Genomic DNA, 24,153 nt, shown 5'->3' on the forward strand with positions numbered 1-24,153 from the left:
ACAACTTTCAGGTCAGCTGTGCGGATGACTACGGCTGCATCCATTCATCCCTCTTCCACTACCGCCAGCTTCCCGGTGAGTGATGTCTTTTTCCTATAACGTGTCGATTCTTGACCACCCAGCACGTGCGCAGACGCAAACTCGATCCCCCCTGCCAGTCTCAGGGGTCCATCGCGGGGTGCAACGCAGCGGGAGATAGAGGCGTTACCGCAGTGCCCCGACTCAGTCGTCTGAGGCCGTGCTCACACGCAAACTCTACCTACCCCCCCCCCCCCCCCGCCGCTCTCGTCATGCTGGTCGTCACCTGGTGTGTCCCTCGCGACGCTTAAGACTCGCCACACCAGTAGGCGGTGAGGGTCGGGTGAGGTGCGTGCGGGTCATGCTGACACTCTGCCCGACGTATGGATGGGCACAGCCGCCTTCCTTGTCACAGGTTTCTCCGACGCAGCGCCATCCAGGCCCGAGCCGCCGACATCAGCAGCGATGCATCGCTCTGGCCTCCCCTGTGACGCCGGTACTTGGCACTGAAAGAGCCAGAGGGGCTCGCCATCTGGTAGGGAGGGGGAGGGGAGGAGCAGCACGGCTTTCTCCCACACCCAGAGTGGGAGTCGCTGTCCCCTGGGGTGCCACGCATTGGGCTGTTGTCCCCACCCCTCCGCCTTGTGATCGATGTCTCGATTTTCAGTAGCGTTCCGCGTCGTTCTCCACCTCTCCACTTTCTGCTTACCACCACACCCTTTTCGTTTCTTCTTCGAGCCTTACCTTGAACGCGGTGGGCGGCGTATCTTCACCTCACGAAGTTGCACCAGTGGCTCCCACCCCTTCCGCTTTGCTCACTCTCTGTGGATCTCTCTTTCCTCTGCTCGAACCCACTCTGTGAGGGTCAGAGGGACACACACACACAGGCACGCAGAACTACCCATCGACGCTGCACTGGTTGGAAGGGGCAACAGGCTCGAAAGGACGCAGCAGCACAGAAAGGCTTTGCTCACTCGTCGCGTCAGGAGATGTTGACTCAGCCATCTGATGAGCTGGAGCGTCTCCGCAAGGAGCTGGCGCGGGAAGAGAATGACCTAGCTGCGCTGGAGGACAACGTTGAGTCCCAGTCTGCTCAGCTTGGATACCTGCACACAGAATACACGATCAACAAGACGCGTATCTACCACCACTACGAGCCGACCCTCGCACCCCTGCGAGTGGTCACTTACGCGGCAGCTCAGAGGCAGTCGCTCATCGAACTTCAGATCGAATGGCTGGAGCGCAAGGTCGTGGAGCAGGAGCGCCGTTCCCAAGGTGGACAGTATATTGAAATCCGCGACATGAAGCCGGCAGCGGAGGAATACCTGAGGAAGGCGCACCAGTCGCTTCTGCGCTGCTACGAGCACATTTCCGAGTGCCCAGAAGAGCCTCTACACATCATCAGCCAGTACGCGTGCCCACCGGAGGAGGCGATTGCAACGATGGAGCTGGTGATGAAGGTGCGCGGCGAAGCCTCCGATAGCTGTACGTGGAAGGCCTCACAGGTGCTTCTCAGTTACACTTATTTTCACGAATTCTTCGCTATGCGCAGTGAGAGTTTGTTGAAGAGGTGCGACCTCCTCCCCAACGAGCTCATGAGCGAGTTAGAGCGCTTCTGCGCCGATCCTCACCACAGCGTGTGCTCACTATATCGCATCAGCACCCCGATCGGGTGCATGGGAGAGTGGCTGCACGCCATTCGGAATTACTACCGAGTGAAGCTGGTGACAGCACCAGTGTTGTTGTCACGAAACGCTGACACACGTCGCATTACGGAGCAGGCGCAGGCGTGGCTGAGTATGATTACGCTCAGTGAAGAGGAAGGCGATCAAAGGCAGCGGCAGCGAGAGCAGCAGACGACTGTCGCCAAAGATGCGAGCACAGACAACGCTGAGCTCGGCGCCCTCGTTTCAGCGGGCGAAGCTGGAAGAGAAAGCCTTCTACTCCCTACCAAATCGGCCTCAGTAACGGCCGACACGGTGCAGAAGCTGCGCCACCAACTCCACAAACTCCGCGAGAGCGTACGCGCGGCTGAGGCGGAGCGCACCGCCATAGAGGGCCTGCTGCAAGAAAAGCTCGCGGAAGTTCGAGGCAACTACGATGAGACGATGGTGCCGCTGGAGGATCAGCTCGAAGAGATGACCGAATGCTTTGGGCAGCGCCTTACGCGAAAAGGGGACGTTGCCGCCGCTTCTCCGCTCTCCGCCGCCACGGCAGCGAACACCACAGACAATGCGGCTGTTGCCGTAGCTGCAACCCTCTAGTCATGTGTGCTGTAGCGGTTTTCCTTGCTGCAGGGAGGCGTGGCTGTGGCTGTAGGGCTGCGCTGTGTGTATCTGGGGTCGAGGGTATCAAATTCATCGTTGACTCGCCGCCGTCGCCTTGCAGCGCACACCGACATCACTGCGCGCGTGTCTGCAGGGCGATCCGGTTGGAGTGTTGTGGAGGCCTAAAGACGGAAGTCGAGCCTCCACGAAGGCGAACGCCTTGAGCCTGTACAGTCAACCTCTCCGTAAGCGCAGGGTGGGGCATCTTTTCCTCTACAGCCCATTCTGGTCTCTCCTGCTTTTCCTTATCACACTGTGTGGAGCTCTCCACAGCGCTAAGCCAACATGCAGAACGGGAGAGCCGGGAGGTGGAGGCGCACACGGCGCTGTCGCTTTTCTTCTGTTCGAGTGGAACGATTTGCAGTGGATTGGAGTTGAGGCGCAGGAACGGAAGGGTGAAGAGTGATGGAGCGAGTGAGCCCTCTCTCTCTCCCACTCTGCGCACGCTGCATCAACTCCTCTCACAGCGTCATTTCTCCTCTGCCTCCTTCTCCTCCCTCCCCGGCGTTGTTCCTCTTCATACGCCTGCGCTTGCGTCGCGTCGCGTTGCACGTGCTGGAGAGGACGCACACAGGGATACTTCAATGATGTACAGCACCTCCTTTCCTTTCTGTTCGATATGCGTAATATATGTATGACTATGACGTGCGGAGCGTACGCGCGTTTTATGCGATGCTTAGTTAGCACGCCCCCTATCGCAGCATCTCCCACCCTCCCCCACTTGTCTTCCCTTGTGATGCCTGTACGAGGGTGGTGCGCTTCGTGCGCTACAGACGTTTTTTTTTTTTATTATTTCTCTTGGAAGCGAGAAGATATTCAGCCTTGGTAGCATGAAAGAGCTGCCGTTGTTGTCGAGTACAAGAGCGGTGTAGAAGTGTGTGTGTGTGTGTGTGTGTGTGTGTGAAAGGAGCGGGAGGGGGAGATCTTTGCATCTCCATTCACTTCTCCCATGTCTCCGTCGCCACCCACCCACCCCCCCCCCCTCGTCTCTCCCCTCTCTCTCGCAACTCCGTTGATGTGCCGTGTCGCCCGTACGTGTGTCTTCGGAGAGGAGGGAACAATGGGGTGCCGGTGTGTCAATTCGCCCACTCTTCCTGTTCCTCCCATCCCCACCCACCTTTTCGGCCTCCTCTTCTCTCTCTCCTTCTCCCCCTTTCCCTCCTTCGCGCTGTGACCTCAATTGAGTCAATTCTCCCTCCCCTTCCTCCACAGGCACACGCACGCCAATCTACTCAGTCACGACAAGGGGAGGGGGGAGAGGTGAAGAGAAGGCAACGGAGGGCGATAGTTTTCTGCCGCTCTGTTCTACCTTCGGGCCTTCCTTTCCGGCCCGCATTCACCGTCGTGGGCAGCGCCAGCACTACAACGACGCCCACCCACTGCCCTGGACTCTCCTGTGTTAGCTGCAGCGCTTTCATATCCCCGCCGCCACCCTGCCTACGACCCGCGATGCCCGCGGGCGTGTACACGTACACGCAGCTCTCCAGCCACCTCTCCGCTATCCTGGGGCGGCACCCGAATGCGACTTACCTGCGGCTGCAGCTCCTCCCACCTGTGACAGGACCTCACTCGCGGCGAGCGTGCTGCAATGACCAGGGCAGCAGTGGAGTTGTAGTGGCACCTCCACTCATGACGGACAGCGATGCTGATCTCATAACCCTCTACGCTGTTCTTCTTCGTCGAGGTGACAACGGCAGCGGCGATGAGACCGTTGCTGTCTACACGGTGGTTGGGCACGTATCGCACATCTCCTTTCACTGGTGCGCGCAGCTGCAGCGCTCCCTGAGCGTTACTGCCCTTCTCTTAGCGCCGACCCGCAGCCTTGTGTGGCACGCTGACGGCTTTCATAAGCGCGACGTCGGCACCATCTTGAGTCGAGAAGGCATGGCGGGAGTCTCGTTCTTCGAGGTCCAGCTCTCCCCGTACGTGCCCCTGCTGAAGTGGTGTCGCGCCGTGGACGGCGTCTTCGGCTCGCATCACTCGGTATGCAGCACTTATACGTGTCTCATCGGTGAGCCGCGCAATGACGACGATGATGCCGGTGCTGCGCACCCAAGTGAGCTGTGGGAAGAAAGGGATGGTCTCCGCAGACCTTCCAAGGCGGCGGTCGATGCTGCTACCACCACCGCGGCGCAACGGACGTCCAGTGTCAGTCCACCTATGCGGATGCCGCGTTGGGAGGGCACACCCGCCGCAACGGAAACGTCCTTCCGCACCTCCACTCTTCGCAACAGAGACGTCCCCCTTCGTGTGGCGGCAGTGCTGAACGGAAATGTGCCTTTGGACGACGCCTCCAGCTCGACACCCGGCACGCGCGTCCTGTGCTTGGTGGCGCTTGATGGCTCGCTTCTCACAGGAAGCGCGCCCCCTGATTCCCCTTCGCTGTCGTGGCCAAAGGACCTCTTTCACACTGTAGGTGACTTCGTGTCACGTGAGGTCATGCCACGGGTATCGCTCCGACTGATCGACGGCAGATGGGCGCGTGCAGAGGCATCAGAGCACCTGCTCGATGATGTCTGTAAGGTGCGGCAAGTGCTGGGAAGGAGCTACGTCGTACAGTACTCTTCGGACAGTGCAGCCGCAGGCTCTGCACGTGCGCGCAGCATCGTGATAGTGCTGGACCTTTCTGTCCCTCTCCAAAAACTCCTCGTCACCATCCCGTCGATGCGCTCGTCCTCCCTCCTCTTCACAGCGGAGGGCAAGGCGGAGCGGTGGCGACGCCGCCTGGCGGCTCAATTTGCAGAGGCAGTGCAGGACACCATCGGTCAGCTTGTCTCTCTGCACCCGGACATGTTTGCCTTTACACGCGAGGACGCAGCAACGGTGGAGGGCGCGCCCACGGTCCAGCTGTCTCGCGGGCCTACGCACTTTACCCGCGAGATGCACTGCCGCAGCATCGCGGCGAGCGTTGCCCAGATCTCCTCCCTCTCCCCCCACCCCGCCTTCGTAGAGGAGGTGGTGCGATTGCTCTGGGGGTGTGAGGCAGACACCGACGGCACCGAGGCCACTGCAGCTACGACGCGCAGTGGTGAGAGCCTGCGTGTCCTACAGCGGCAGCCAGACCAGATACAGCGCCGCATTGAGGAACGGTTATTGAGTGTCATACGCCCCTGACAGGGATCCCTGTAGAGTTGAGGCCAGCACTCCCGCATACGCATGACGCGCACATGAATGGCTGCCTGTCACCCTGTGTCAGCACAACGTCCCGTACCTACGTTGGTGGGAGGGGGGAGGAGGAGAGCGGCGGCAGCGGTTCCCCCACCCCCTCTTTCTCTTTTCTTACGTTTTGTACTCTTCTTTCGGGCATTGATGCACTTCGCGCCACCCTCTTTCCCCCTCCTCTGCTAAGTCTGCTGCGCTAACGACTCGTGTCGCTTGCTGTTGCCTCTCTCTCTGTGTGTGGGCCAGCACAACTGCACTGCGGCCGGTCATGTTGTTCGCTTTGTTTTGTCTGCTTCTCCTGCTGCCTATCTCTATCCCACTTCACCCACCCAACTCACGCTGTTTTTTTTTTTTTCTTCCCTCCTTCCCGCCCTGACGGCGAGCCGCTGCTGCGCTTTCGGAGGACGCCGAGCGGTAGGTGTACAGCGTCCTCACTGCTGCAATATGTCAGTCATGGTCAGTCCCTCTTCTCAACTCTCTCCCCCCACCCCACTACCTTCAGCTCCCCACACTTCGCTTTAAGAGAGATTACTCGTCGCTATACACACCCCTCCCTCTTCACCGTCTCTCTTTCTCTCTACCCCGCTGTTGTTCCGCGGCATCCTCAGCGCCGCTCCAGGCGCTCGCACAAAGCTGATCAAGAGACGCCCAAGCACATGGACACACAGAGCGTGTATGTCTTGAGCTTCCTCCTTTCTTATTCCTCTCTCGCCTATCGTACCATTGCCACGCCTTGCGATCCTCTCTCTACTCGGCAGGTGACCTAAATGAGTGGTAGTGCAATGCAGCTGCGGGTTCGCTTGCTTTATCTGGAGTTTATGTATCTCCTCCCTCAGCTGAAGGGCTTCTACAGGCCACAAGGCGCGGCTGCTGCGAATTCAACATATCCCGCGTCGGGCGTGTCGATCTTGAAGCCCTGCTACCTCCGTTTATCAGACGACCACCCTGCGTGTGCGCTACTGCGCCGTGCCCACACTACCGAACTGCAAAGCCACCGGCAGGACAAGCGGTCCACTGGCGCATCGCTGTCTCACACGACTGCTGCTGACGCGAAGGCGCCGCCAACTCTGGTTGATGTGAGCACGGCTGTCAATGCCGCATCCCACATGACGGTTTTCAAGCTGCAGAGAGACAGCGAGAAGGTCCTCGTGACACCCTTCATGCCCGCCAACTGGGACAACAACAATTCAATCAGGCCATTGCCATCACCAGCAGGGCATCCTGCGCCTGCGGCGGAGGGTGCCGCGGAGGCCGAATACCGCGCGCGTGTGCAGCGCCTCTTCTACGCAAACGCACTGGTCCCCGTAGGCAGCCCGGAGTGGAAGCGCTGCCTCGCGCGTGGCCGCTATGAGCTGCGCAGCATCCACAACGTAGTGCACGTTCGCAAGTACCGCGCGCTGCACAAGCGGTACAGCTGGGCGTCACAGCTCTCGCGCACGGAGTTGGAGGCCGCGTGGGGCGGCAACGTGGAAGAGGTGGAGCAGGCGCTGCTTGGGTTGTCGAACAAGGATGTATATGGCTATTCAAGCAATGGCACCGATGGAGAAGAAGAGGCAAAGGGCGGCGCGACCCAAGAAGATCATGTGGGGCAGGCGTAGATAGGACGTGAAGGGCGGAGGGTCCGCTGCGGCTTGGAGCATCGTCTGTGGCATCGTATTGTTTCGCCCGCTCCTGTGGCACCTCCCCCTCTCCTTTCTATATCTGAGTGGTTTCCCAACTGCACGCTGCCGTGTGTGCTGCACAGCGGCTTCACTGCTCCCGTTCACTTCCGCGCACTTCTCTGTGTAAGTGCTTGTGCGGGTGCCACCTGTGTGATGGTGGATGGCGTTCTCCTCTCGGGGATGGTATCGCGCGCTTGTTGTTTGGTGGTGTTGTCTTGGCCGTCTCTCTCTCTCCGCTCCTTCTCCCGAGTCACAGGCACGCACAGTTGCTCTCCCCTGTACGCAAAACTTCGTTGTGCGTTCATCTTGATTGGTGGACTTGATGGTGGCAGCATTCGCTGCTTTGTGTCTCTGTTTGCTTCCGCACGGCTGCATCCATCTTCTTTGCCTCCTCTGTGCCCGGGCGCATGTTTCCTTTTTTTTCCCGTAATCGACCTTCGCTTGCTGTTACGATCACCTTAGCGTGTGTGCACCTCCACCCCCACTTCCTCTTCCCCCTTACACACGAGTGCTCCTATGCACAGACGCGCTCACACGCTTCTCTGCGAGCGCGTCTGTGTCCTCTCTGATGCCTCCTTCTTCGCGTTTCTTCTGCTTCCGGTTTCCTCCCACGCGCGTCTTTACTGCGACGTACCACGTGCGTTTTGTGTGTCAAATTTCATCGGCTTCTCCCATGCCCTTCCAGCGAGCCCCCTCAGCCGTCGCTACCCACGCAAGGTGTGCAGACGCCTCTTTGGCCTCCCACTCCTTGAGCGTCCCTTTCATGGCAAATGTTATTCGCATGGACAAGAGTGTTGCCGCGTAGCCCCCCCCCTCCCCCCCCCCCCTCACCCCATCCATGCGCACGAACAATTCTGCGAACCCGCTCACGTATGCGCATGGTGTGTCGTCTTAAGAGCACCGGCACGTCACTTGCTAGACTCGGATTACGTCCCACATTGCTTGCAGTCTACCACCATCACTTTCTCTCTCTGCGCCTCTTTCTTTCGGCCTCTCTATCATCGCATCTGAACAACGCCGCCACGCACCACAACCCGTTGTTCTCCCATACCCGCTCAACGACACGCACAGTGGGCTCACGCGAACCTCCCCTCCCTCTAGTCCCTTACTCACTCACCACCACCACCACCTCAACGCAATAATGCCGCCGAAGGCTGGTCAGACGAAGAAGGCCAAGATGGAGGCCGCCAACAAGGGCGCGAAGAAGACCACGAAGAAGTGGAGCAAGGGCCAGTCCCGCGAGGCTCTACAGAACGCCGTGATGTTCGACAAGGAGACGTACGACAAGCTCCGCAGCGAGGTACCCAAGTACAAGCTCATCACCCCCTCGATCATCTCTGACCGCCTCAAGATCGCCGTCTCCATCGCCGCCGCTGGTCTCAAGCAGTTGTGCCGCGAAAAGCTCATCCGTCTGGTGTCGTGCTCCAGCAAGACCCGCGTGTACACGCGTATCGTGCAGGCTGCTTCGGCTGAGGCGGCCACCGCTGCTCCGGCTGCCGAGTAAGACGGAAACACCGACGCGGGCAAGTCAACGAGCGTGTGTTGGGGCATGAGTGGGAATGGGCGAGTGTGCAGCAAAAGTGTGGGATGAGTAGAGGCGGAGAGAAGTGTGTGTGTGTGTGTGATGACGTAGTATGCTGCTACGGCGCCGACCAGCCACCGCGTCCCCACCACACCTCGCCAGCTTTCCTCCCCCTCCAGTGCTTCCACACCCTCCTCGCACCTTCGTTCTACCACCGCCACCGTACCTGAGGTTCTTCTCTAGCGCTCCATGGGCGTCTTTCCTCTCGCGCCTCGCTGGGGCATGCCCTGCATCCACGCACGCGTTCGGAGAGGTGCGAAAGGGGCACCGCCAGCGTGCCCTCTCTTTCTTTTGAGTTTTCGTTTCTCCTTTCCCTTACTGTCTCTCTCTCTCTCTCTGTCCCTTCGAGCTGCACCCCCTTGCTCTGGCTTTTACCCCTTGGCTTGCCCCTCTAGCCCCCTCTCCCCAACGGTAGGCGTGGGGAGCAGAGGTGAGTGAGAAGAAGTCTGGCGTCGAAGACATCTGCGAGGCCCACGTCCACCTCAGATGAGAAGCCATACACACGCGAAAACGCGAAAGAATATGCACACACGCGCAGGTCAGCTGCTGAGGGGGACACCATCCTTCCACTTCCACACCATTTCGTGCCCCTGGCACTCCACCTCTGTCTGCAGCTCGTTTCACCGGGAACCAGGCGTGCCTGCAGGCACAGGGGCACATGGTGGACTGCCACCTGCATCTCTGGAAGGGCTTAAATGGCATCCGCTCCGCATATCGAAACATAAGAACACCGACTTTCTGACTGGCTCTCATGGTGTTTAGTCTGATTTGTCGTGTGTACATGGCACGCAGCATCACTGATGGCTCGCCTCTGATTACCAATTCTCTTCTTCCTCTCCGTCTTGTACCTTCTCTCTCACATCTTCCTCTTGACTGGTCGATGGTGCTTGCGTCGCGGGGCTCCTCCGCCATACCTCTCCCTCAGCTCTTTACTGTTCCCAAGAGTTCCCGAGAGCCATCACGGACAAAACTGGGTGACACCGGCGAGTGGAACACCGTCGCACTTGGTGGCACAGAAGCTTCCCTGTGCTTTCGCTCATCTCAGCAGCCTGTTACCTTGCACGCGTGCCAGAGCGCCCAGACACAAAGCCCCAACACGCTCACGCTCACGCTCACGCCTACACACAGACACACACAGGAGAATCGTCACTCTTTCATGCAGACTGGCGATCCTTTGACGCCTGCGGCCACAGCTCCTTTCACCTTCTCCACCCTTGTCCCTCTCCTGCTGGGCTCTGGAGGGAGGAGGTGACGCAGCTCACCCACGCACATACATACACCCCCACACACACATACGAAAGAAAGAGAGGGGAGAAACAACAAGAAGAAGAGAGCAGGGTGAGGCGTGGGAGGTACAGAACACACACCCACACACACGCAGGCACAAGTGGCGCATACACGCCTGTGTGAGGCACGGCGGAGAAAAGCGGTGTTCAGCACTCATCGGCTGCTGTTGCTGTCCTTGTCGGTGTTGTGCGTCCTCGTTCCCCTCTTCTCCCCCCTCTCTCTCTGTTCTTCTTATTCCTGTCTGACTTCTCTTTCTCTCTCAGTTTCTGCATCTCTCAGTGGCATCTCAGTTTCTGTTGGGGTGCCTGAGTGTACTTTACACGCCCCTCTACTGTTCTCGCTTGATTGACTGATGCGTTGGTCTGCGTGTCTGTGTCTTCTCTCTCTCTCTCTTGCCGTTCTTCCTTCGCACTGAGCACGCTGCACCCAGCGCTGAAGTGGCAAGCAGCCTTTCCATTTCACCCTGTGGGCGTACCTTTTTCTCCTTTGCTCTGCGTGTGTGCGGTCCGGGGCGCTGGAGTGGGCGGACCTCTTCGTCTGTGTGTGTGTGTGTGTGTGTGTGTGTGTGACTTAACGGACGCGCTGACACCAGACACGCCACCCCCCCCCCGCCACCACCACCATTGTGTACGTACATCCGCTTGTCCATTAGGACCCGCCGACGTGTTACGCGGCGTCCATCGCTCTTCTCTAGTGCTGTGGTCGTCAGTGTTTGATGATTTTGCGTCATTCCCTATTCGTTCTGCGTTGGACGCTTTTTTTTTCCGCTTTACTTCAGTGCTCCCCGCCGGGTGCGTGTCTGTGGGTGTCTCTGCATGTTCTTAAGGGAGGCGACCCCTTCCCTCTTCACACCTTCGTCTCTCGCACCGCCCTCCGACTCCCTTTCCTTCCTCGCCGCTGGACGATTTGTGGAAGGCGCCAAGACGTCTCCCATTCTCTCTTACTCTGTGAAGAGTTCTGTGGGGGGAGGGGGGGGGGAGACAGGCAGGCTGCTGGCACCGTCCTCACGGACAGTAGCCGTCGACTTGGCGTGCTTTGCAAAGCGTGTCTTTTGCAGTATCCACTTGAGGTGTCGTCTCATGAGGGCCGCAACGGATGTGCTGACGATATCGGCGTCGCCGTCAGAGACGGAGTCGCTCGCGCGTGCCGCAGTCGCCATGGCAGGCGGCTCTTGCTCCTCCTCCATAGTAACAGGCCACGTCGCCGGCGCTACGGCATGCTTTACCTCCCCACTCACCCCCAAGAGTACGCCGCCGTCTACAGTTAGCCGCTGCCTTCTGCGGCCGGTCTTACGGCAGCGAAGCCATAGCAGTTTTGATGGTTCGCTGCGCCCACCACAGCAGTCCAGCTGCACCTTCAACCACTCGTTGGCGACTCGCTGCGAGAGCGAGCGAGAGGGGGACAGTGGCGTAAAGATGCCAGCCACGAAAGAGCAGTGCTCCATGCACACCGTCGTCTGTAGTCGATGCCCCGGCGCTGCTGCAGGTCAGCAAGAGCGTCGGCAATGGCAGGAGGGTGCGGCGGAGACAGCTGTGGGCAGCGACGACGCGGCTGAGGACACCGCGAGCGGTGGGGCGAAGGAGAATGACGGAGTGGTTCACAGCAACAACAGCAGCAGCAGCAGCAGCAATGGCGGCACCACCAGCGGGGTGCTATGTCCAGTAGTGCAGCCCCTTTCAGATCACACCACCACGGCCTTCAGTGGCGCCACACGTGACCAACAAGATAAGTGGTATGTCGTCACCTGCTCCACACCAAGCAATTCTGCTCGCCCACGCGGCGAGGCCTTGGGGTCGCTGTCGTCCGCTTCCTGCGCTCCTCACTTCTCTGCGAGCACGGCACACAACAGCAGCGCGTCGAGCAACTTCCACGTCGCATCAGCTGGTCCCACTCGTGGTACCGGCGCCGCTAGAAGTCACACGGCTGACCCATCGTTCTCCTCGTCTGCGCTCCCCCATAGTGCCCAACTACCTAATGCCAAAGCCAAGGCTGTCCCTCTGCTGCTGGGCAATCGGCTTTCCACCCATTGTGTGAGCGAGGAGCTCGGCTCCCCGGTCACCTCGCGCCCCGCGTCGCGACACGTAGTCAGCGGGGCCTCCCTGACCTTGCTGCAGGGCCCTCTTGGAACGCCGCTGGGAAGCGGCACCACAAGCCTGGACAGCGTCACGCCACTCAGCAGCAACTGGAGCAGTGCTCGCACTTCCTTCATGCGACCGCCAAGCTTAACCCGCTCCAGCGGCGCAGCGTCGACACAGGGCGGCAGCGATCATGGCAGTATCACGGTCCCTGGAGGACTGCCACAGACATGCGGCGGCGGCGAAAACGGTGGCCCAACGGGCGTCATCCCTCATTCCGTCAACGGGCGAGTCTTATGCTCTTCGCACGGAGCGCGGCAGCCGGACCTTGGCGCCCGTCGCACGACCTTCCAGCGCAGCGCCTCAAATGCCTCACCGTCTGTAGCCACTTCAAGCCGCGGCGCACCGCCGCCGAGTGATCCGAGCGAGTGGTCCAGCAGTGCTGCAGTGATAAAGGACACCACCTCAGCGCGGCCACCACCGTCAATGTCAAGGGAGATGCAGAGCTTTATTCTCGGACAGTACCGCACATTGCAGCGCGCCGTCCTCTTACGCCCCGCTCCACCGCAGTCCGTCGACGCTGATAAGTCCTCGGCGGATTTTCAGCACATCAAGAGGACGACTTGTCCGAAGCATTCCAAGGCAGCCAAGGAGACAATCAAGGCACAGGAGGTGGTGCGGCTGCGCACCCTTCAGCAGCACCACCACGACATGGAGGTGATTCGAAACGGCGGCCGCGAGCATGTTGGGCCAGAGATGAAGAGCAGCGTGGTGCTGGCCGGCGCCCTGTCCAAACTGCGAGCGCGCACCCGTTGCAGCCTCAGCAGAAGCGCCGCCGTGGATCTCGGAGGGAGCGTGGAGACGTCCTTTGTGGGCTCACCTGACGAGCTCAATGTCGCTGCCCTGTACTCCAGAGACGGCTCCTCGGACGCGACTCACGAAAAGAATGGCGCGGCGCAGTCGCCGCGGTCGGAGGGGGAGCCGGAAGCCTGGCACACCTCCAAAGCCTTCATGGAATTCAATGCCCCTGCTGACGCGCAGTGTAAGGGGCAGAAGTGGGGCAACGTGAATAAGAACCGCATGAAGAGCGAGGAGATCGTCATGGCCGTGGTTTTCGACAGCGACGACGAGGAAACCGATGCAAGCGGCACGTCTAGCGTGGAAACGCGGAGGCGTTCTAGCGTCGGCCTGTCGCACCGGAGCGCACAGTTGAGCCCCATGGACGTAGGCGAGTTTTCCAGCAACACGGCAGAGAAGCGCGCTGGCGAACGACTTGTCTCGCAGCCACAGCGCCGTAGGGGAGCAGCAGCCCCTGCGAGATGTGCAGCACACCCCCTGCACGGCAGAAGCAGCGGCAGCGAAGAGAGCCGCTTCGCCTGCAACAACCAGCGAAGGAGCAGCGCGCTCAACATGCCGTCTCTGTATGCCACGCAGCCGCTGGAACCCTGCTCGCCGCTGGCCACCTCGACGTCGGCACCACCTGCATTCTTGCCTACACACTCACATGATGCCTCGCATCACCACTCCAATTCCGCTGTGACTTTGCTGGAGCGCAGGTCACCAGAAAGCGACGGCGACAAAGACGCGGAGGATGAGTGCTGCCACTGCTGCCCTTGCAAGCATCCCAAGAACTTCTTTGCCCTTTGCCGCGCCAACAGCCAGAGCACCGCCTCACTCGTCTGTCGAGGGGAGCAGCGCAACGTAGGGGTCAGTCGCGCTGACGAAGGGATGCAGCTCATCTCCCGTCTCGCTCAGCCGGCGGCAAGCGCTGAGCCCATGGCAGAGAGGCAGCCGAGCACGGTCATGTCATGCGCCAACTCGGATGCTTGCTCAGTCGTGGTGGAAGACTTGGAGAACAACGACGGCGATGAGGTGATGCTCTCCATGCAGAGTTTTCGCCGCTCTAATATTCGGCGCATACGATAAGGGCCCATCTCTCGCACAGACGTGGCTCTGCATTCGTGTGGCCGTCTCACCTTCATGTATTCAGTCGTGCCACTCTCTCTCTTTCTCTCTCTGTGTGTGTATATGAGGGCTTTTCATTGCCCCACTTGGCGCCGCCTCCCCCGTCGCAGTGCTCCCTTGCTGATGTGCTCTCTCATCCTCTCCGTCTCTATACTATGGCGTTGGCTTTAGTGATCAGCTGTGCCAATATTCGTGTGTGTGAGACGAAGAGGAGGGTTTGCTCGCATGCGCCCAAAGTATGCGAACATGTAAATCTTTATCAGTGGGCGCGATTATGGAAGGCGGAAGTGGGAGAGCGATTTCCCTATAGTTGGTATCTACCCCCTCCTCTCCCTTCTCTCCTTCATCTTTTCTTCTTCTCCCTCTCTTTTTTTTTTTTTGGCCCTGCTGCTCTGTGGCGTCCCCGCCATCGTCATCGTTGTCGTTTTACGCGGTTCTCGTCGTGCTCAGTACTACGCCCCATCTCGTGTGTTTTATTTTATTTTTGCTGCCGTTCTTTCACTCGGTGCGCAATGGACGTGCCCGTGTGTGTGTGTGTGTGTGTGTGTGTGTGTGCCCGTACGCAGCACAGCCGTGGCTCTTTCTCCAGTCAATCTTCATTGTCCTCCATACTAGTGTTGCTGTGCCCTGAACCTCTCTAGCTCTGCCTGCCCCTTTCTCTCTCTCTCCCTCTCCCTCTTTCTCTCTGTGGTTGGTGGGTTGTTCTCATCCTCGGCTCCTTCGATGTCATCGGAGACGGCTGCTTCTCTCGCTTTCCTCACCTCATCCCCTCACGCTCCTCTCTCTCTCTCTCGAAGTGGCGGTGGTGTGTGTTTTTTTTGCCAGCCCTTCTTCTTGTGGTTGTCGCACCCCTTACTTGCGTGTGTGTGTGTGTTTGTGCGTGCGTAGTTGGCCTTGCCAAGGTGAACCGAAGAGGAACGCAAAGAGGCGAGGGAGCACACGGGAGGAGGTTTCGTCTCGTTCAAGGTATCCGCGCTTTCCTCCCTGGCTCCTGACAGATGAGGTCAATGCGGAGAAGAAGAGGGCAGCTGGTGTAAGGAACCAGCGACTCTGCCGTGGTGAGTGAAGCACATCGCTGTTGAGCCTTCGGCGGGGGGCAAATGCCTGAGACTGAGGCACATAAGCCGACGAAGAGAAAAAAGCGAAAAGGAACCGTAATCGAGAGTATGGCACGAGTGACACAGAGGGCGTGCGCCGATACACTCTCACGTTCATCCGAAGCGGCGAGTCGACGCAGGGAACAGGTTAGCAAATGCCGCTCGCCTTTGGTTCGCCTCTGCCTCGTAGTAACGCGTGCTGTCTCTGTGCAGCGGTCAAGCATGCTGTCTAAGAGATGCGAAAGAAACGCTGCCATGCGAGTCCCTACCTCATCACTGGCAGCCAAGCATCGTCAAGCAGCTGTATTGGGGGTATCCCATACAGACACGCCTGTTGTGCTCCTCCTGCGGCCCTTCATCCCGCCTTCGCCTGCATCACCGACTAGCGCAACAACTTTCTGTTGCAGCTCTCACTTGATCTTCCATGCTCCCGTGCTTACCGCCTTCTTCCCCTGCTCTTCTCTTCCCTGCGCACACCTGCACGTACCGCCACTACAGTCAACGAGGCATCGTAGCGTCCAAGAGGTGAGGGAGGCACACACACACAGAGACAGACATCAAACGTGCCCTCCATCATTCTTCCTCTTCCTCTCCTCTCTCTCTCTACCCAGTCACTTTCTTGGCTGCTTTGTTTCCTCTTTCCTCCCTTTAGCGGCCCGCTGCGCCACGGTGCCCGTCCGCCACTCTGTGTTAGCGGTGGGTCCAGTAAAGTGCTCTCGATTCTTCACCCACCCCCTCCCCCGATACAACCCCCAGCGATGTGTGGCGAACCCATGCGCACGTGTGAGCGGCTCGCACTGCTGGTGGGTATCGTCACCACCACCCTTCTTCTCCTCTCCACCCTAGGCTCCATGGCGGCCGCTGGCCCTGTGACGACCAACCCGGTGCAGCCGCTGCTCGACATTCCATTCTTCGCCACCGGCACCGCCCTGAGTGGGGGCAGCAAGCTGTTCATCTCCTCCGATGCGACCTGCACAAAGAGCCTCACGACTACGTGCTCCGTGAAGAGCGAGGTAAGCGGCAGCAGCTTCGGCAATGGCACCTGCATCTTCACAGTGGGCAGTGCGGCGCTTGAAGTGAAGCTGACTTCCCCCCGGACCTCTGTGCCAGTGGCCTACTGGTGCGTCGGGAGCCCCGGCTCCGCAAAGGAGGTGGCCACGCTGCAGATGCACAAGATGGAGGTCACGCCCGAGTACGTCTTCAACAGCGAAGAATCTGTGCTCACCTTTGGCAGCGCAGTGCCGGTGGGGACAACGGTGGGGTTTTACGCTGACGACCTCTGCAGGCTCTTAACTACGGGAGGCGGTCCCTTTATGATAGCCAAAGAGCGCACCGTGAAGTTGACGACGAAACTTTCCTCTTCTCCACTTTTTATCTGCGCCTCTACCTTCACTGTGAACGGATCCAGCACACGAGTCACCCTGGTCAATACAGTGCTGCTGGCAAACCCCTACACGGTGAATCCCGCCACGGGTGTGCGCCACCAAACCATAGCCGTCTCGAGTTCAACGCAGCCCTATGCGCAGTTCTACCTCTCCACCAGGGCACACTGCGCGGACCCCCGCCCAGTATTCCAAAGCTCTATTGCCGGCCAAATGATCATGAAAGTCGACGTACCCCGTGGTGAGTACCTCTTCTGCGGCTCACGCGATGTTTCGGAGAATGGGGTGTATATCCCCGCCACCAATACGTTTACCGTCTTGGAGTACGATGTGGTGCCGCGCACGCTGTACATCGGCAAGGTGACCGATATGTCCTTTGCCCTCGACGCTGTCCCGGTGCAGACTGCGCTCGAAGCAGTCCTCTCCACGTCCGAGGACTGCACTGCCGCCAGTAGCTGGCAGAACACGTGGGGTAACCCAATGCAGTGGAGCGCGAAGCTGCTGGGTGTCCACTACGCCTGCGTGCGCAGAAAGGACAACACGGCCGCCGTCGGCTACGCGAGTGTCATCATCGCGACGGATCCGCCCACCACCATTTTTGCTCCCGCCACCCCGGTGCGCGGCGTGTCGCTGCGCGTCACACTCACGCACGTCAACGCGACTAAAGCCTTCTTTATAGTCGGTCTGTTCGCCTCGCCGGACTGCAAAACGCTGCTCGTGAGGGGCACCGCCAGCCCGGCCACTAGCGCCAGCGCCAGTCTTGCCGTGCCGCTCACCGCCCCAGACAGCCTGCACTACTGCGTGTCGAACCCGCTGAACAGCGATCCAGCCGTGCAAGAAGAAGTCGTGCGCTACCACAAGCTGGAGACACTTGCGCCACAACCGTTCGCCCTGCAGTACGCGCCGCTGCGCGTGGGCGCGCCGGCGACCATCACGCTGGACAGCACGGTGCACCTCGCGAAGGGCACGACGGTGGCGCTGGTGCGCGCAGACGCCAGCAAACCGCCGTGCGAAGCCACCGACATGCCGATACTTGACGTCGCCGGCGCTGCTTTCGTGCTTGGCCCCATCACGTTCCCCGAGGCCGGCACTTGGGACGTGTGCGTACGCGAGCCCGGCGCAGACTACCTCGCCGTGCAACGTGTGACTGTGTACGGCAATGCGACCGTGACGCCGCGCGGCGTCGTCGCCGGCGTGGAAGGCGCCATTGTCGTGCGCGGCCTCCCGCCAGGAGCCGCCGTGATTGCCACCAGTGCCCCTCAGTGCGCCAGCGATGCCAGTGTGCTGGGCAGAGCCACCACCAGCGCCGAGGGCGCCGCCACGCTCACGCTGAGGTGCGACAGCGTCGGCACCCTGCTGCTGTGCTGCGACTACCCCGGCACAGCGCTGCAGCCGGTGTTGCAGGCTGCAGGGAGCGTGCGCAGCGCCAGCCCGCGCGTCGCGCCGGCTGTCGTGTCACTCACAGCACAGACAGACGGCACGCAGCTGCTGAGCTTCGTGGCAGCAGGCGCCGCCGTGCTGGACGGCCACGCCGCCTACCTGCTGCCCGGCAAGTCAGCCTGCCCTAGTGGTACTGCCACCCCCGGCGCTGCCATCGTGCTACCTGCGCTGAAGGTCGCTACTGGCAGTGACACGCCGCGCGCATCCCTCGAGCTCCGAGCCGCCATGGTGGGTACGCGCTACCTTGCCTGTGTTAACATCAACGGCAGCTTCGTCGCTACCGGCACTGTCACCGTCGTGTTGCCCGCACCGCGCCTCGCATTCGACCCCGCGCCGCTCGTCGCTGGCCTCCCTGCCACCATCCGCCTCCTCGGCACCTACGCAAGCGCCGCACAGGTCGACACCTACGCTGTTGTCCGCGGCGACGTCGACTGTACCACCGACCTTGATACCAAAGCGGTGCTCGCCCGCGGCTCCATTGACCCTCACACCGGCGTCACCACGCCCTGCCTAGTACCGCAAGACGCGGTGCTGCTCACCCGGCTGCGCGTATGCGTGGCACCGCGGCACAGCCTCGACGGCGCTGGCGCCATCGGCTACGCTGCAGCCGGCGAGCTCGACGTCATTGCCTTCGCACCTCTTAGCCCCTACGCACAGCTCCGGCGGCCCGCCAGCGACGTCACCGGCTGGCCCGTGCACACCGCAGCCGCGCAGTTCCTTGTGCGCTGCAGCACAGCCACGGACGACTGTCTCGCCACCCCAGCCGGCGCCAGCGCCGCGTGCGCGACAGCCGCCACGCGTTATAGCGTCGGTGGCACCACACAAGGTGACCTGTTCGCGCCACGCGGCAGCTACTTGTTGTGCCAGAGCGCCACCCTTGACGGCGTCATGGGCACCGTCGCAGCCAACGCTACCGTCGGCGTCGTGGATGCCTTCGCCATGACCACCGACGCCGACCTCACACGGATACGCTCTTACGTGCCCTTCGGTGCCAACATCAACGGCGGTCCCATGGGCACCACCTTCTACTCAGTCGTCGTGCAGCCCGCGAGTGTACCCTGCAGCATCGCAGTCAACGAATCGCAGACCTTCACCTCAAGCGAGAGCTCCATCATCATCAACATCAGTGACATCGAGCCGCATATCGACGTCCACTTCTGCGCCGGACCCACCACCACGAGCAGCCGCATCGAGGCGATGCGCGCCACGCTGCACCACTACATGAGCCCTGCCTATATTTTCGCCGACACGCTCACCACCATCGACCTGCCAGCGCAGAGCGCAGGAACCTCCGCGCTGCTCTCGTCCTCGCGCAGCTTGCCTCTCCCCGTGCAGGGCGGAAGCAGGAGGCCTTTGAGTGGCAACCGCGTCAGCTTCACTGTCGATGGCTGCGGGGAGAACGAAAACATCACAGAGCTCTTCTACCACGAATTCAACGGCGCCTGGTCGGCACCACGTGGGCGCATGCTGCTGATAAGGACAAGCAGCTGCAGAGGCGGCGCCGGAGCGGTCAACATCCGCACCGTCGACGCTGCGCCAGGCACTCCTATCAGCGATGCCGGCATTGACACGCGGTTCCTGGCCGTCGCCGGCATCGGTACCAGCAATAGCAGCGCGTCGCTACCGGGCATCGGCGTGTTGTCCACGGGCTACGCGCCGGCTATGGGCGAGGACGCCGCCTTCCACGTGTGGGCACACCCTATTGGCGACCCGCACGCACTCTTCACAACTGCCACGGCGACACTGCGGGTGCGCAACTGGGCCGTCACGCCGGCGTACGCGCTCAGCCGTTACAACGCCACTGTCGGCGCGGCGCCGCACACGTTATTGCACATTAACGACGCGACACCGCCCGGCTGCACCTTCTTTAGCCAGTCCCAGCGCTGTGACAATAGCCTCGGCGACGCCGCGGAGATGGGCACGTCAACGCAGGCCGCTGTCTACAGTGCCACGGGCGTGAGTGGGCCGGTGTACGTGTGCACCTGTCACCCGCAGACCGGCGCACCGCTGGCCGTGGCGAGCTTTACATCGCTGCTGCTGCCACAGGTGCTGCAAGCATCGCCCGCCATCGTGCGGGGTGCCAACTATATCGCCACGCTGCAGGCGAAAGGCTACACGCTGCAGACAACCAGCACGTTCCTCTCCCACGACCACTGCGTCGGGTCTCTGCCGCTTCAACCCACTGGGGCGTCGACTGCCGCGGTCCTGTCGGTGTCTTTCGGCACGGCGAGCATCGAACAGAAGGTGGAGAGAGTGAGCCTGTGCGTGCGCACCCCGGCCGGCACCGGTGCCGCAATCGCTAACGTGCCGGTGGCGTCCGGTAGCATGTGGCCCACGCAGTTCGCGGTCGGCGCCACCGGAGCCGCCATCTTCATGCCACTGTCACCGCGCACCACCTTCCAGCTGAGCGCCACCGCCACTGGCTGCACCGACGTCAGCGGCATGCCTACCTTCTCCACCGATGCTGAGGGCTACGGTACTCTGTCACTGCTGAGGGCCAACGGCGACGCCCTGCCCCTGGGCTGCTACGCTGTGTGTGCTGGCACGCCAACTCGTGCGGCAGCGGCGCTGGAGGTCATTGAAGTGGTGCCGGCGGCGCACTTCGACGTGCGCGGCACCATCTTCGTCCTTGGCGTGCCCAGCCGCATGGAGCTGCAGCAGGATCTGCGCACCGCCGACCTCATCGCCGGCTTCAGCACAACCGCCGCCTGCAGCCCCATCACCACTGACCACGGTACCTGGGCAGCGCTGTCCAGCACTGCCATCGAGGTGCAGGCGACAGCGGTGAGCACCACAGGCGTGTTCCTGTGTGCGCAGGTGCCTGCGAACGGCACCGTTGTCGCGTTGCCGCACTCGTCGGCGTCGCCTGGCCCCATCACCTTTCTGCAGCTGGCGATGGCGCTGCCGACAGGCAGCTGGGACACTTGCACTGACTACTTGGTGAACCAATGCTACCCGCCCGGAAGCGCCGGCAGCACGGCCGCTGACGTGCTAACCGTGGTGCACGGCGACTGCTGCGATCGCACGGCGCAGGCACGGGCAGTGGGCAGCGCCAGCATGGCCAGCGGCATGTGTCGCCTGCGGCTAGATGCGGCAAAAGTGGCAGCGTACGCCACCGACACGAGCTTTGGCGTGTGCGCCTGGAACCTCGACAATAGCTCCGCCTGTGCGACGCTGCGTCGGGTGACGGTGACCACGAACTGCACGCCGAGCAAGGTAGGCCGTGGCGCCAGAATGAGCAGCGGCGCGGTGGCTGGCATCGTGATGGCGTGCACAGCGAGCAGTGTCGCACTGCTGGTGTGCGCTATGTGGCTCGCGTGGCGCTTGTGCGGTGCGAGGAAGAGAAACAACGACACGCAGAGCGATGAGGAGAGCCCCTCCTTCGGTGATGCAGCTGACACGGCGAGTGCTAGAGAGCAGCGGCAACGGCTCGGACCACTGTGGAACCCGCTTGATAACGCGGCCAAGGATGTCATGCTCTCGGGGCGGGGTGGTGGCGAGGAAGTGGCGTCGGCGAAATGGCTCACCCCTACAATGCCGCTCTCGAGCTCGAGGGTGACCGCGGGGAGCGTGGAGGTACCGCAGGATGGGACGCCAAACTGCATGGACGACTTACCTGACGTCATCACTAAGTACTACAGCTTTCTGGACGACTCGGACTTCGACTACGAGACAGTGTCGCAAATCCCCGGCGAGGGCGAGCCTAGCACGATGGACGAGGAGCTCGAGGCGATGCTGGCCGTGCCACGTGCGAGTGCTCTGCCCGAAGAGCTCGAGGCGAAGCGGCGGGCAGAACTGCGCGTTGTGGCGGACCGAAACGCAACGTTGTTGGCGGTACGGGAGGAGAGGCACCGCATGGAGGAGGAAGACCCCGTAAAGCTGAAGGTGATTCTCCTACAGGAACGGGAGGAGTGGACGAGAGCGGCGCTCGAGAGTCGCTACCGTCGGGCCGACTACAACCTCACGGTGCTGTTCAAGTCTAGCCTGGAGTACAACAACGCGCTGTGGAGGAAGCGTTGGGGAGAGTTGTCCGAGTCGCCCTCCGATGAAAGTGAGCTGCTGTCAGTGGGGTCGTGGGACGTGGCGCCGCTGGCACCGCTCGATTATGAGCGCGATCGCTGCATGGACGTGCGGCTTTCGCCATCAAAGTCTCACGCGTCCGTCTATTCCCCCACTGCGAGTTTTCAGTACAGCATCAGCAAGGGCCCCGTCCTCCAGCAGCCGCAGCTTCTCACAACGGGCTTACCACCTGCGCGAAGTTGGTCGGCAGGATCGCAGTCCTCAGCGGCGGAGACGCAGCCGTCCCCTTGTTCGTCCAATGACCTCTACCACAGGCGGCGCTTTTTGGAGTTTCCGTTTGTCACCAACTCGCTCCAAACACTCATCGGGGGCGACAAGAACCTTCCAGAGCCGGTGTTCCTGCGAGGCTTGACGTTGATAGACCTCCAGGCCTTCCACCCGAAGCACCGCTGGCTTGTCGACCCGCCCCAGCCCTCCCACAGTGCCAACCTCCTCCCAGAAAGGAAGGGGATGTGGGCGTTTATGGCGCCCGGCTCCACCGTGCCTTTTGTGCGCCGCTACTTGACGCTGCTCGAGGAGGAGTTCCGCAGGCGGAGAAGGGCTTTGCAAGCGAACGCCACTTTCTGGAAGCGCGTCTTCTGGGAGAAGCGGAATGTGCCCGTCTTCTCGACATTTGAAGAGGTGCAGCCGGTGTACAACTTCGACGACGCCCGCTCCTTCTGCACAACCTCCCTTGAGTACCGCAACTTGAGTAGCTCCGAGAACAGCAGGACGCGCTTATGGAAGGCGGATGTGCGCGTGCGATTCCCCTCTCGCTCCCTCTCTCCCCCTCCCCTCTTTTCTCTCCTTCATCTTTTCTTCTTCTCCCTCTCTTTTTTTTGGCCCTGCTGCTCTGTGGCGTCCCCGCCATCGTCATCGTTGTCGTTTTACGCGGTTCTCGTCGTGCTCAGTACTACGCCCCATCTCGTGTGTTTTATTTTATTTTTGCTGCCGTTCTTTCACTCGGTGCGCAATGGACGTGCCCGTGTGTGTGTGTGTGTGTGTGTGTGCCCGTACGCAGCACAGCCGTGGCTCTTTCTCCAGTCAATCTTCATTGTCCTCCATACTAGTGTTGCTGTGCCCTGAACCTCTCTAGCTCTGCCTGCCCCTTTCTCTCTCTCTCCCTCTTTCTCTCTGTGGTTGGTGGGTTTCTCTCATCCTCGGTGCCTTCGATGTCATCGGAGACGGCTGCTTCTCTCGCTTTCCTCACCTCATCCCCTCACGCTCCTCTCTCTCTCTCTCGAAGTGGCGGTGATGTGTGTTTTTTTGCCAGCCCTTCTTCTTGTGGTTGTCGCACCCCTTACTTGCGTGTGTGTGCGTAGTTGGCCTCGCCAAGGTGAACCGAAGAGGAACGCAAAGAGGCGAGGGAGCACACGGGAGGAGGTTTCGTCTCGCTCAAGGTATCCGCGCTTTCCTCCCTGGCTCCTGACAGATGAGGTCAATGCGGAGAAGAAGAGGGCAGCTGGTGTAAGGAACCAGCGACTCTGCCGTGGTGAGTGAAGCACATTGCTGTTGAGCCTTCGGCGGGGGGCAAATGCCTGAGACTGAGGCACATAAGCCGACGAAGAGAAAAAAGCGAAAAGGAACCGTAATCGAGAGTATGGCACGAGTGACACAGAGGGCGTGCGCCGATACACTCTCACGTTCATCCGAAGCGGCGAGTCGACGCAGGGAACAGGTTAGCAAATGCCGCTCGCCTTTGGTTCGCCTCTGTCTCGTAGTAACGCGTTCTGTCTCTGTGCAGCGGTCAAGCATGCTGTCTAAGAGATGCGAAAGAAACGCTGCCATGCGAGTCTCTACCTCATCACTGGCAGCCAAGCATCGTCAAGCAGCTGTATTGGGGGTATCCCATACAGACACGCCTGCTGTGCTCCTCCTGCGGCCCTTCATCCCGCCTTCGCCTGCATCACCGACTAGCGCAACAGCTTTCTGTTGCAGCTCTTACTTGATCTTCCATGCTCCCGTGCTTACCGCCTTCTTCCCCTGCTCTTCTCTTCCCTGCGCACACACGCATGTACCGCCACTACAGTCAACGAGGCATCGTAGCGTCCAAGGGGTGAGGGAGGTACACACACACACAGACAGATATCAAACGTGC

The 24,153-nt window shown here is 60.7% G+C and overlaps 6 protein-coding genes across 6 annotated transcripts; all 6 read left to right on the forward strand.

Annotated features, from left to right (window-relative positions):
* Nucleotides 1-1,007: 1,007 nt before the first annotated feature.
* LBRM_20_0380 (conserved hypothetical protein) lies at nt 1,008-2,282 on the forward strand (the record flags this gene model as incomplete). Its single annotated transcript, XM_001564275.1, has 1 exon — nt 1,008-2,282. The coding sequence occupies one exon, from the start codon at nt 1,008-1,010 to the stop codon at nt 2,280-2,282; it is 1,275 nt and encodes a 424-aa protein (XP_001564325.1).
* A 1,947-nt stretch (nt 2,283-4,229) lies between these two features.
* LBRM_20_0390 (conserved hypothetical protein) lies at nt 4,230-5,459 on the forward strand (the record flags this gene model as incomplete). The annotated part of the gene is made up of 1 exon (XM_001564276.2): nt 4,230-5,459. The coding sequence occupies one exon, from the start codon at nt 4,230-4,232 to the stop codon at nt 5,457-5,459; it is 1,230 nt and encodes a 409-aa protein (XP_001564326.2).
* Nucleotides 5,460-6,289: 830 nt separating this feature from the next.
* LBRM_20_0400 (conserved hypothetical protein) lies at nt 6,290-7,105 on the forward strand (the record flags this gene model as incomplete). The annotated part of the gene is made up of 1 exon (XM_001564277.1): nt 6,290-7,105. The coding sequence occupies one exon, from the start codon at nt 6,290-6,292 to the stop codon at nt 7,103-7,105; it is 816 nt and encodes a 271-aa protein (XP_001564327.1).
* Nucleotides 7,106-8,309: 1,204 nt separating this feature from the next.
* On the forward strand, nt 8,310-8,672 carry LBRM_20_0410 (ribosomal protein S25; the record flags this gene model as incomplete). The annotated part of the gene is made up of 1 exon (XM_001564278.1): nt 8,310-8,672. One exon carries the CDS (start codon nt 8,310-8,312, stop codon nt 8,670-8,672), a length of 363 nt encoding a protein of 120 aa, XP_001564328.1.
* Nucleotides 8,673-11,194: 2,522 nt separating this feature from the next.
* Nucleotides 11,195-14,038, forward strand: LBRM_20_0420 (hypothetical protein, unknown function; the record flags this gene model as incomplete). Its single annotated transcript, XM_001564279.1, has 1 exon — nt 11,195-14,038. The coding sequence occupies one exon, from the start codon at nt 11,195-11,197 to the stop codon at nt 14,036-14,038; it is 2,844 nt and encodes a 947-aa protein (XP_001564329.1).
* Nucleotides 14,039-15,932: 1,894 nt separating this feature from the next.
* LBRM_20_0430 (hypothetical protein, unknown function) lies at nt 15,933-23,141 on the forward strand (the record flags this gene model as incomplete). The annotated part of the gene is made up of 1 exon (XM_001564280.2): nt 15,933-23,141. One exon carries the CDS (start codon nt 15,933-15,935, stop codon nt 23,139-23,141), a length of 7,209 nt encoding a protein of 2,402 aa, XP_001564330.2.
* Nucleotides 23,142-24,153: the final 1,012 nt, after the last annotated feature.

This window comes from Leishmania braziliensis (assembly GCF_000002845.2).
Source record: "Leishmania braziliensis MHOM/BR/75/M2904 contig, possible fusion of chromosomes 20 and 34".
NCBI classification, from domain to species: domain Eukaryota; phylum Euglenozoa; class Kinetoplastea; order Trypanosomatida; family Trypanosomatidae; genus Leishmania; species Leishmania braziliensis.